The sequence below is a fragment of the Giraffa tippelskirchi genome, chromosome 2 (assembly GCF_054371585.1).
Source record: "Giraffa tippelskirchi isolate mGirTip1 chromosome 2, T2T-mGirTip1v1.2.pri, whole genome shotgun sequence".
NCBI classification, from domain to species: domain Eukaryota; kingdom Metazoa; phylum Chordata; class Mammalia; order Artiodactyla; family Giraffidae; genus Giraffa; species Giraffa tippelskirchi.
In genome coordinates, this window is record NC_137276.1 from 106989314 (window position 1) to 107002500 (window position 13187).

At 50.6% G+C, this 13187-nt stretch overlaps 1 protein-coding gene across 5 annotated transcripts in view; it reads right to left on the minus strand.

Moving 5' to 3' along the window:
• The window catches only part of C2CD2 (C2 calcium dependent domain containing 2), a 61949-nt gene extending 52276 nt beyond the window's left edge, over window positions 1–9673 (minus strand). For 3 of the 5 annotated variants that reach the window (XM_081574182.1, XM_081574184.1, XM_081574183.1), the window contains exon 1: window positions 8971–9673. In XM_081574182.1, coding sequence (XP_081430308.1) covers window positions 8971–9243 — 273 coding nt within the window. In that variant the 5' untranslated portion in view covers window positions 9244–9673. Of the gene's footprint in view, window positions 1–3990; window positions 4276–8970 lie in introns of those variants that run through there. The other 2 variants (XR_014078033.1, XM_081574185.1) reach the window with 1 other exon arrangement.
• Window positions 9674–13187: the final 3514 nt, after the last annotated feature.

Here is a 13187-nt window from a genome sequence, read left to right on the forward strand (position 1 = left end):
CACTACAGAACCTCTGTGGGCTTCCCAGGTAGCACAGTGATAAAGAATCTGCCTGCAATGCAGGAGATGGGAGAGACGTGGGTTTGATCCCTGGGTCGGGAAGATTCCCTGGAGTAGGAAATGGAAACCCACTCCAGTACTCCAGTATTCTTGCCTGGATAATCCCATAGACAGAGGAGCCTGGTGGGTTATAGTCCATACGGTCACAAAGAGTCAGAAACAACTGAAGTGACTTAGCATGCATGCATGTACAGAACCTCAATGATTCCAAGTGTGTGGTACCAGCACATGAACACACAGGTGACCAGTGGGGCTGACACAGGGCATCCAGAATCGACCCCAACATGTATGGAAACAGTCAGTGACAAGAGTGGCATCCCAAATCACTGGCTGTAAGATGGAGTTTTGAAAAATCTGGATGTGGGAGGAGCCCCAGATAGAACACAAACGTAACTGCACAAGTAAAGAACACAACTGCCAGAAGGGGCAGGAAACAGATTGAACCTGAGAAACTGTGGAAAACAGGATCCTGGCTGCATATAAACGCGAGAATCTAGTCAGGAAATGTGTTTCTCATGGGGGTATAGGTCAGCAATTCAGAAAGTACGTTATATGTACACTGGAGTTGACCAAATAAGTATGTTACAGACAGTGAGTCCCAGATGCCTCGCTTTTGGAGGAGGCAGTTAGAGATAAGGAAAAGGGAAGATGAAAATGAACTCTGTGCCATTGACCTGGAATCTGGGGTATCAGTATTTGTTGTTCAGTGGCTCAGTCATGTCCGACTTCTTGTGACCCCATGGACTGCTGCACGCCAGGCTTCCCTGTCCTTCATCATTTCCCAGAGTTTGCTCACACTCATGTCCATTAAATCGGTGATGCCATCCAACCATCTCATCCTCTGTTGCCCCCTTCTTCTCCTGCTTTTAATCCTTCCCAGCATCATCTTTTCCAATGAGCTGGCTCTTCGCATTAGGTGGCCAAAGTATTGGAGCTTCAGCTTCAGCATCAGTTCTTCCAATGAATATTCAGGATTGATTTCCTTTAGGATTGACTGGTTTGATCCCCTTGCCATCCAAGGGACTTTCAAGGGTCTTTTCCAGCATCACAACTTGAAAGCATCAATTCTTTAGTGCTCAGCCTTCTTTATGGTCCAATTCTCACATACGTACCTGATTACTGGAAAACCCATAGCTTTGACTATACGGACCTTTGTCAGAAAGGTGATATCTGTGCTTTTTAACACACTGTCTAGGTCTGTCATAGCTTTCCTTCCAAGGAGCAATTGTCTTTTTTAATTTCATGGCTGCAGTCATCATCTGCAGAGATTTTGGAGCCCAAGAAAATAAAATCTGTCACTGTTTTCATTTTTCCCCCATCTATTTACCATGAAGTGATGGGACAAGATGCCATGATCTTAGTTTCTTGAATGTTGAGTTTTAAGCCAGGATACTTGGAGTGGTTTGCCATTCCTTTCTCCAACAGTATGAAAAGGGGTGTCAGCATAGTCATGGTTTTGAAGATAGAGGCAGAGAGACATATTACATGAATATGTTGCCATCCACATGTATCTTTCCTAGGTCTGTTGACTAAGAGGGTCTAGAAGCAACGAGACCCCAGCAGTAATAAGCACCCCTGATGCCCAAATCTTGTATTCTAAATAATTCTTTAGTAAAAGGAATCAGAGCTGCTTGGAGAAGTGGTCGAATCCAGGGCCAGAGAAGAAGAAAATACAAGATGAGTCTATAGCAAACATCTTGCAGAACCATCAAGGAAATGCTAGTATATTAGCATATATATTTGGAAAAGGAAATGGCAACCCACTCCAGTGCTCTTGCCTGGAGAATCCCAGGGATGGGGGAGCCTGGTGGGCTGCTGTCTATGGGGTCATACAGAGTCAGACATGACTGAAGCGATTTAGCAGCAGCAGCAGCAGCACATATATATTAGCATTATATATATATTAGCATATATATATATTATATATACATATGGAAGAACACAAAAGAGCTTCTAATGGCCAAAACAAGAACAGTTTAAACAACCAAACAAATAGTGATGGTACTGGATTATAGGGGCTTCCCAAGTGGCACAGTGGTAAAGAATCCGCCTGCCAATGCAGGAGAGGCAACAGACGCAAGAGACAAAGTTTCGATCCCTGGGTTGGGAAGATTCCCTGGAGTAGGAATTGGCATTCCACACCAGTATTCTTGCCTGGAAAATTTTATGGACAGAGGAGCCTGGCAGGCTATAGTCCCTGGGGTTGCAAAGAGTTGGACACGACTGAGCACATGCACACTGGATTGTAACGCACGGAATAAAGTAAATATCCATGAATACATACTGATGTAAATACTCAATAAAATGTATAGATGGAAGAGAAGTAACAGCTCTCTCTTGCAACAGAATCCCAATGAATAAATGCAGAAGGAAAGAGAGAAAAAGAGAAAATCATCATTAGGCAAATTCCACAGAAGTACTGCAGACTAGATACATGGATGCCAAAATCAGCGTGCAAAAGTGTGAGGAATAACAGGATTTGTGCAGTCTCAAAGTATCTCCCCAAGATATTTGTTAACTATAGGGAGAAAGTATAAGGGAGACATAAGATGTAAGAAGAGAAATGGGTGGAAATCACCTTAACACAGGGATCAAGGCCACAGTCCCCATTGGTATGTCATGCTGACATCATAAACCCACAAAACAGTACACTCAAAGGGACACATCCCCTCTGTGGTTTGTGGAACTGCAGTCCGATTGTGCAAAAACACTGAACTGAGGGATATTTGGCAAAACAGCAATCAATACTCTTCAGAGTTGTCAAGGTCATGAAAAAACAAGGGAAGACTGGGAAACTCTTACAGACCGCTGGAGACAAACACAAAGCAACAACTCAGAGCCAGGTAGGACCTGAACAGGACCCTGGAACAAGAAAAGGACACTGGTGGAAAACAGGTGAAATCAAGTAGAGTCTTCAGTTTAGTTAAAAAGTTTTGTTAATTTCTTATATTGTTACAATGCTAATATCATTGTACCATGAAATACAGTAACATTGTGCCAACGTTAATTTCTTATACTAGAATAACATTAATATCATCGTACGATGAATTGGTGGTGTGGTAAAGAATCCACCTACCAATGCAGCAGACACAGGTTTGATCCCTAATCCGGGAAGATTCCACACGCCTCCAAGCAACTAAGCCCGTGTGCCACAACTATTGAGCCTGTGCTCCAGAGCCCAGGAAACTCAACTACTGAGCCTACGTACTGCAACTACTGAAGCCCGTGCGCCCTAGAGCCCATGCACTGCAGCTAGAGGGTAGCCTCAGCTCTCTGCAACTAGAGAAAAGCCCAGCCCAGCACAGCCGAAAGTAAAAATAAATTTAAAAAATTTTAATTATAGCAACATTGTACCAATGTTAATTTTTATACTGTTACAATGTAATCTCATTGTACTATGAATTATAGTAATATTGTACCAATGTTAATTTCTTGTTTCTGATTATTGTGCCCTGTATGGTTATGTAGGCTGGATAAGGAAAGGATAGAGACTCTGAACTGTTTTTACAACTTTTCTCTAAATCTAAAAGCAGTAAAAAAATTTTAAGTTTTTTTTAAAGGGATGTTACAAGAAAGCAGCCCATCTTATTGACTCTGTTGGCTAAAGGCTTCACACAGATCTCATCTCATTTGGACTAGATGCCGTTTCCCAGACTGAACCCAAAGTTATCCTCTTCCAGAAATGAAGCACAGAGAGGTCAGGGCTTGCCTAAGGTCACACAGCCCCAGAGCTGCCTTCCAACCTAAGCAGAGAACACACAGCTCTTCCAAGCAGCTCAAGAGGTCCCCTCCCTCCTCAACAACCCATAGGGGGCTGGCAGGAGTGGAAGTTAGCTTTGGCTGCATTTTAGTTGACATTAACACTACACCCACTCTTCCTTCCCCTGAATTCCCATCTTGCTGAGAGAATGGGTGAACGCAAAGAACAACCTGAACTGGCATCTCTTCCTCGTTTCTACTGACAATCTGCAGAGTCATCAGTGAGCCTCCTTTAGGTTGATGCTTTAGAAGTGAAAAACAAAGCACATTAAACAGCTTGTTTGGCCCAGGCTTGGCCAGCTCCCAAGCAGAGGAGGCCTGAGTGCAGACAGGCTGATGTACATCACCACAGTTTCTCCCCTTCAGTGACAAGTTTCTAACAGGGGCTGTTATTCATGCCCTGAGACAGCTGAGCACTCGGCACCGGGTGGGCTGCGCCTGGAGGGACAGAGCTCTGGCCTCCCTCACAATCCTGGGAGCTGATGAGGCCACCAGTGACCACACAGTGCTGCTGGGATGGGAGTGGGGCAGCATTCACCAAAAAATGGGGAGGAGGCATTTTTGTTCTGAGACCTGAAATACTGCTGTTGTTTTTCAGTCGCTCATTCATGTCCGACTCTTTGCAACCCCATGGACTGCAGCACACCAGGCTCCCCTGTCCTTCACCATCTCCCAGAGTCTGCTCAAATCCAAGTCCATGGAGTCGGCAATGCTATCTAACCATCTCATCCTCTGCCACCCCCTTTTCCTATTGTTTTCAGTCTTTCCCAGCATCAGGGTCTTTTCCAGTGAGTCAGTTCTTCCCATCAGGTAGCCAAAGTACTGGAGCTTCAGCTTCACCATCAGTCCTTCCAATGAATATTCAGGGTTGACTTCCTTTAGGATTGACTGGTCCAGTCTCCTTGCAGTCCAAGGGACTCTCAAAAGTCTTCTCCAACATCACAGTTCAAAAGCGTCAGAACAAAGGTTGAATAAGTGGACAGAAGGAATGCCCTGTGGGAAGACCCCACACAGGAAAAAACCCTGAATGTCTGAGCAACAGAAAGGAGAGAAATTTGAGGGTCAGGTGGAGGGTGACTTGACTCAAGGTCACCTTCCCATTCTTACCAGCTGACCTTTTACACTGTGGCCACCATCAGTGCTCAAGGAGCTTGAATTTTTGTGAGCAGCACTTGAAGGAAGCTCATTACAGAATAAGAAACCTCCAAGTCTTGTCACTTTGTTTACTCCTCAAATTGCTGCAGCTCATATACAAGTCAGAGCTATTAATACCATGTTTTAAGTTCACACGGCATCTTTTTTTTTTTTCATGAAGACCACAAATTGTCCTACAGTCTTGGTCATCTACATTTAGAACATTCCTCTGAAAAGAATCCTGGGGCAAAGGACTAAAGAAACAAACAGCTCCATGACCCTCCCCGCCAGGGCCTGGGCCTCCTCAAGCAACCCATTCCCAGACAAGCCCAGAACATGGTGCTCGCTCTCAGACAACTGCTCTCCACATGTAGTCCCAACAGCATCAGCCTTGGGAGGGAGGCTCTGTCCAGCCTGTGGGCAGGGGTCTCGGGATCATGGGCTCTGGCTTTCAGAGCTGGTGACCTGCTGTGGAAAGAGCAGCCCCAGGGCCAGCAGCAGGTGTCAAGGATGTGGACTGCTGCTGGGGTGATGTCACCCCAAACCACTTTGTAAATATTCACATAAATGCAAAGGGAAAACCTCCACTGTTGCCCTCAGGTAACAGGGCATTAGTTTCCAGGTTGGTGACTGAACAGATCCTGGGATCTTCCTGTTCTCATGGACCAAGCTGCGATCAGAGCAGCTGATGTCAGGTGTTTGCAATGCCAGCGTGGAGAGGTGTTGTTGGATGGAGGGACTTTGATTGACTGAATGTTGGTTGGCTTATGGACACTGTGTGTGTCCAGCAGCTTCTCTCTACTGAAGAGGTAGCTTCAGGAACTTGTGAAACATACAGTAGGCTCCCTGTACCCCAGCTGACTCCCTGAGTCTGAAGTGGGGGAGGTGGCAGGCATATGTATTCTTTCAAAGGTCTCTAGGCAATTTGCCAGTGTTCCCCAAATACCAGGCATGTGCTGCCAGAGCAGCCATGCTCTCCTCATCTGTCTCTCCAACTCAGCATCCTGTCTAATCATAAGAAGTGAGGGTCAAAACCCCGCAGGACCCCCCGATACAAGGAACCTGCCCTGCCTCAGTCACTGGTCATCCAGGGTCAAAGGAGACTCCACAAGTTACTAACCATCTTTACCTCCCTGGAGTCAGGAGCCCCACTGTTAGGGATGATGTGTTAAACAATCATACCCTTTGATCCTTTCTTGCTGGATCTCAACTAAAGGAAACATTTGAGTCTCAAAGTCAGATATGCTGCCCATGGGGACCATGGACCCCTGCAGATGTAGATGAACCATGAAGACCCCTGGCCCTGGGTCTAGCTCAACACTGGCAAGTCTCTCCAGTTCATAGTTCTCTGTCTCCCCTTTTGTAGAAGGAAGAGGTGCTGCTAGAAGTGTTTAGGGTTCCTTGCAGTCCTAAGACATGTGCTGGGGTAAAATAGGATGGGAGGAGTTGCTCCACTCAGGAGAGAACTCCACCTTACACAGAAATTGCTAGAGATGACTGAACTACTGCCAATCCCCCAGTGACAGGCAGAGGAATGGTCTCCTCTTGGGCCAGGGGAAACAGACAACAGCACAGGGTGGGGGCAGGAGGGGGCCACTAAGCTGGCTCACTGTGCTGAATGCGGACTTGGAGTTGTCAACCCTAATCGGGGATTAGTGGGAATCGAGCTGGAGGGAGGACAGACGGAGAGTCCTGCAGGGCTGGCTGCTGGGGCAGGACACCCACTAAGAAAGCACCAGGGCCTGCTCACCCACACTGTCATCAGGGCTGCAATCGGGATGGCCCAGGACAGGGGAGGGCACATGCCAAGGCCACAATAGGAGTTACGCAGATCCTATCAGCCTGCAGAACCTTCCATTTGAATTCAAATCAAGCAACACATCCAGGTACCAGGGAGAGCAGAGTGACACCCACACACATACACCACACAAACACACACACATTGAGCCACCTGATACCACACTCAGACCCAACTGCTGTCAGAGAAGACTTAGAGCTGCCTTGAGCTTATACTCAGCACATCATTGCCCCTTCCAGGCAGGAGTTCTGGAAAAACCAGTGTCTAAGATTCTGCAGTGCATGGTGAATAGCAGAGGACAGGCAAATAAGCCAAACCTCCCCCAACTCCAGCCCCAAGCCGAGGCCTCCGCCCACACAGATGCAAGCGAGCAGGAAGAAAGGTCTTCATCCAAAACCTTCAGGTATTTTCTCCAGTTACTCGAAGGGCTGCCCACAAATTCCAGGGCAGAGATTTCCTCCTCTCTCAGCCCTCCAGGCACACAGGTAATCTGGAAGCTTTGAATCAAGGCAATCGCAGGTTCTGAGCCAATCAGGAAATGTCAGGGAGCCAGGCAGAATGGTTTAAGCAGGACTGTCCCAGACTTACAGGAGGGAGGGTTGTGCCTCTGCCTGACTGAGGGTTGTGCCTCTGCCTGACTCTCAAGGGCCCCAGGGTGACAATAGGACCCTACAGATCAGATCAGAAAAGTCTGAGAGGCAGAATCAGTGGCCCACATCACGCCCCCATCTCTTCCAACTGAGACAAGACTTTCACTCACTCACAACCCCAGCCTGCAGTGTACTCAGCCCTGGAACCCAGGCCCAGGACACTCGGTCAACCAGGGGTCAATGACAGCAGCTTCGTGGGGAAACAGATTTGTGTTTGCTTGTCCAGGTGAGGTCATGTGGCTTCAGGGCTCTCACAAGAGATGGGGTGGTTCCTCTGAAGAGCAGTCCAGTTCTGGCAACGAGGGCACAGACTCCAGGCACCAGGGCAGACGGAAGTCAAATGACCTTGAAGGCTTTCTTCATCCAAAAGCCACGGTTATTTTTTCCCAGGGTTTAGAACATGGTCTTTTGTTGGATTTATGCTCATTCACACTCAAAGCTTTTCTGTTTTTTAAGTACATGGCTACATGAGTCAAGGCCATGGCACAAGGACCAGACAGAGGGCTCACCAAGGAGATTCTGAAGGCTGATAGTCTAGACACACAGTATTTGCTATTTCCAAAGCAAAGAGCCATGGGCTTCTCCACTGAGTTCCCAAGCAGGTGGAGGAGAGTGTACACCTGGAAGCAAGGAGGGACTGGCAAAGACTTAGTGCCCCAGACCCACCAGGACTTCAGTCCTCCTATGGAATATTTAGAAACAGCAGACACCAGGAGCACATCATTAAACCAAGATACCTTAAAAGTAACAATAAGCCACCCAGTCATTAACTAGATCAGGAGTACAACCACAGGTGCCCGAGGCAGCAGAGTTCAGACTAAGCCCCTGAGTTTTCAGGAAGCTTCATTTCAAGGCAATCACAGGTTCTGAGCCAATCAGGAAATGTCAGAGAGCGAGGCAGAATGGTTTGAGGAGGACTGTCCCAACCAGCAGGTAGCTGGGTTCAAATCCCAGCTCTGCCACCCACGGGCTGTGTAACCTTAGGCAGGCTACTTAACCTCTCCAGGCCTCAGTTTCCCCCACCTGTAAAATGCTGATGATGCCTTTGCTCCAGGAACTGTGAGGATTCAGCGACGATCATATGTACCTGAAGCCTGCAACACAGGTCTGGCCAGTGGCTGGCCCTCTATGGTCACTAATTTTAAGTGCAAACCTTTGGGTAATACATTCTGGGTAAAATTCAGCCCCATAGATGGAAGCGTATTTGGTTCAGAGTGATTCATAAATCAGGTGCAAAAGCGGTCCAGTGTCCAGGGGAATACGGGAAACCACCTGGGACTCCGGCCAGGAAGGGCAGGTAAGAGCCAGAGGGGAAGCGGCCCCAGGACAAGTCCCTCCAACAGCCAGTCTGTCCCTCTGGCATGCTTCACGTCAGGTTAATAAAACCTAATCACTCCACCTTCATTTCCCATCGAGGGTCCTCCGTCTCCACGGTCTTTCTAACTTTCCAGGATGCTCTGCCCTTTGAAGCAGTCAAGGGCTGTGGAGGCTCCGGGGAAGAAGAGCCTGAAGACACCCCGCGATCACCGCGCCCGACCCCGCAGCACGGCCGCCCTCACAGAAACTCACCCCCTTCAGTTTGGCCTCATCGTTCAGGGCGGACACCCAGGCGGCCTGCCACTGGCTCCTCCAACTGTTCAGAGTCAGGATCCAGGCGAGCAGCGCATCCGACTCTGGGCGCTGGCCGTCGCCAGGCTCCGCCGCCCGCCTCCGGGAGCGGGGTCGCGCCCTGGCCAGCGCCCACTGCGCCAGGTACAGGCCCACCGTGCCCAGGGCCACGACGAAGAGAGCCACCAAGACCAGCCACTGGACCTCATCGAGCCACGAGCCCAGGCGGGACATGGTGATGGTGCATACCCGGCACGCTTCGCTCCAACTTCCCAGGCAGCCCCCGGCCGGGCGCACAGCCCGCGGACGGCAAGCTCAGGACATCAGCTTTCCGCCCGCAGGGACTCGCAGGGGGCGGGAAGGGGGCGCGGCGGGCGGATCGGGGCAGCTGGCGGTGCGGGCGCCGGGCGCCGTGAGGCCGGGCGGACTGGGTGAGCGGGAGGAAAAGCCGGCCGGCGAGTGACGGCCACGGCCCAGGACTGCACCTCCAACCCCGCGCACCTGGCAGATAGAGACGCGGCGGCCCGCGGTCCCGACTCGGGCGTCTGGGCTGTTCCCGGGCCGCGGCCGGCCGCGCTTCCTCCTGCGCGCGTCGCCCCAGGCGTCCCGCCCGCGGCCCAGTGGCGGCCAGAGAAGGCTTGGGCCGCGGGGCGGGGGAGGGGGCGCGGCCTGCGGGGCGGGGCCGGGCCAGGGGGGGCGGAGCCTGTGCCTCCCTTGTGCCTGGGTCGTCGCGTCCGTCCCCGCCCACGCCGCCCTCCCGCCCGCCCGCCCTCTTAAAGGCCCGGCATCAGGCTCCGCTGTCGGCTCCGCCCCCGCCGCGGCCTCCTGCCTGGCCGGCCACTTGTGCGCGCCGCCCGCCCCCTTCGGAGCCTCCCCAGGGCGGCGGCGGCGCGGCGTCTTCCGGACCTGACCTGTCCCCAGCGTGGCGACGCGAAAGCGCGGGACTTTCCAATTAGCCCGACGCCGATGCTACAGTGGGGCGGTCTGGCTGGACTTCCATGAGGGTCTGTGCACACGTGTGTGCGCGCGCGCGCGCGCGTGTGTGTGTGTGCGTGCATATGTGTGTGCGTGCGTGTGGAAGAGTGATTTCTAGGGTTGCCGTCTGCCCGCCGGCAGAATACTCAATCTGGTTTTCACATCCTTGGAAAGTCCCTGGAAACCCACCATTCACACCCTGAAGTCTGGACCCTCCCGTGCAGAGCTGCCGTGATATCTTCCAGGAGCGTCAGAAAGAAGGCTCATTAAGAAGTTTGTGCGCCTGGAAGCGTGTGACACCTCCTGGCGCCCCTCGCCTTTCAGAGTCAGCCCCCATCATTAGGAAATGCCTCAAGGCTCTAACCTGAGATTCTCAAAGTCCTAATGACAAACCTGAACCGTAAGATAGTGATTTGCTTGTCCTTCTGCAGCTGTATGAAGGGAATTTGACCTTGAATGGGTTTGACTGAACCTGGGCACAGAGGTGTCTCTCTGGCTGGGTCTGATGGTGCCAACCAGGGTCTGCCTGTCTGATACTATCAGTGTGGGTCCTGGCCCCACCACTGCAGCAGAGTGTCCTCACTGATTCCTCCCCAACCCCTCCTTTCCAACCTGGCTCAGGGAGAGATTGCTAAGACAGACTAGTGTCTGGCCAACGGACATTAGGATCTAGATCTGGCTGGGAGGTTGGTGGCATTTATTGACAACTATTATGCACAAATCCTGAAAACAGTAGAGCAAAGAGAACCACAGACAGGTGCTATGACAGATCTGCCCTGGATGCCAAATATTAGAGACAAGGCTGAGGTGCTGGCTGGAAAGGGCGAGCTTGGTGTAATGGTATTTGAAGAAGTGTGTGTGTGCAAAGGCCCTGAGGCCCACATGTGGCTCAGTACCCCAAGGCATAGAATGTGAGTGGGATGGTATGAGGGTTGCAGGGGGGTAGGAGGTGGGGCAGAGGCTGCCCCTGGAGCACCTGAGTTATGGATGATAGATTGTGCCACAGAAAAGGAGAAGCAACAACCTGTCTTAAGCAGAGTGGAAAAATTGAATTTTACAAAGATCACACTTAGCAACATGTGGGACTAGATTGGAAGAAAGTGGGAGAGGGCAGAGAGACCAACTAGAAGGGGATCCCATGGGTCCACAAGAAGGGTTTAACACAGGCCTGGTGCATGGTATGGGGGAGAATGGGCTGCCACAGAAGAGGACATTTCTGGCTTAGAGACTGGAGGCAAGGAGATAAGGGTGGATGAGTTTATTTTGTTTTTGTTTTTTAATTTTACTGAAGTATGGACTTCCCAGGTGGCTCAGTGGTAAAGAACCCACCTACCAATGAAGGAGACACAGGAGACCTGAGTTTGATCCCTGGGTAAAGAAGATCCCCTGGAGGAGGAAATGGCAACCCACTCTAGTATTCGTGCCTGGAGAATCCCGTAGTCAGAGGAGCCTGGTGTGCTATAGTCCATGGGATTGCAAAGAGTCTGACATGACTTAGCAACTCAACAAACAACAAAATTAAAGTATAGTTGATCTACAATGTTGTGTTAATGTCTTCTGTACAGCAAAGTGACTCAGATCTATATATATTCTTTTTCATATCCTTTTCCATTGCAGTATTTCAGGATCATGAATATAGATCCCTGTGCTATACAGTAGAACCTTGTTGTTTATAGAGTGAGTCTGTGAGAACAGCCAAGGAGTTTACACTCAAGGGCCTGATTTTCTTTGAGAGTGAAGTCACTCAGTCGTGTCTGACTGTTTGTGACCCCATGGACTATAGCCTGCCAGGCTCCTCCATCCATGGGGTTTTCCAGGCAAGAATACTGGAGTGGGTTGCCATTTCCTTCTCCAGGAGATCTTCCCCACCCACAGATCGAACCCAGGTCTCCCACACTGCAGGCAGACTCTTTACTGTCTGAGCCACCAGGGAAGCCCCTTTCTTTGAGAAGGAAGTAGGAATTGGGAGGTAGGTGGACTGAGAGCCCTAGTGGGAGACAGACAGGACTGGAAGCTGGCAGATAGGGGAATTCATCAAATGGCCCAGGTGAGCAGGAGCCAGGGAGAACCAGCCCTTCCTTGGTGGGTCTGATATCAGGTCTGACCTTCTGAAAGCGGAAATGCCATAATCCTATCAGTTTCCAGCAAGTTATCAATCCCTTAAACTGTAGCTTACCCCTCAGCCCCTACACCAGAAAGGGTTGAGAAGAATTGTTTTTCTTTTCTCAGAAATCTCTTCTTATTTGGAAGAAATGTCTAATTTCTTTCTGATCTGTAGCCAGACCTATGCAGTTGAGTAATCCAAGTCAGGCTGGCCCCCTTGCCAGAATCACTGGGACAGCTGGGTACCCCGGGCTCTCCGTCTCCCTGTTCCATGTGAGGACAGGTGTGCACTTGTGCACTGGCTGGGTGGCAGGTAGAAGAGGGCCATCCCCACCCCGTGTGACTGGTGGAACCAGTCTCATTCCTCTGCTGCCATATCTCTGGGGCACGCTACCCCACTGGCTCATTTAGAAGCTTGTCACACACTGTAAACTAACAACCAACCCGGTTTGGAATTCATCACATGCTCTAAGTTTTTTCAAAGAGAAGATAAACATATAAATATTGAATTGCTTCTGTGTAGAAGCAAAATGAAGGAAAAGGAGGGATGTCACGGGCTCACAAGAACACACGGCTGGCCAAAATGTGCAATAGGAACTAAAACTCCTCTTGTAAACTGAGGAAAAAGAGCAGACTCCTTTACTTCTGCTCTGTCACCTGGTCTCGTCCATCCAGTGTGTGGAGGATACTTACTGGACGGCTCAGTCTCCAGGGAAAGCAGCATTCCCCTGACGTGTGACAACAGTCCTCAACCCCGTAGCCCTTCAACCCAAGGGACCAGGCCATAGCTCTGCCCAGGAAGGAACTTTGCTGTCACCCCCTGAAACCTCCCGATGGCTCGGGGACCATAACGCTCTACAGCAGTGGCTTGCTGCTGTTAACCCCACCTCAAAGGAGACCACTGTGCTTTGAATCCTCCGAGCCCTGGAACTGAGCAGAAGTGAGCAAGCGGGGTGGGGGTCTAGGGGTCTGGGTGCAGGGGAGGGGCTCATGGGTGCTTGCTGGCCATGTCCCCAAGCCAGTAGGCCCAAGGAAAGCCATCTACACCTCAACCTACTGGGCCACCAGAGGCAGCCACCTGCCTGGAATTCTCCAGAAGG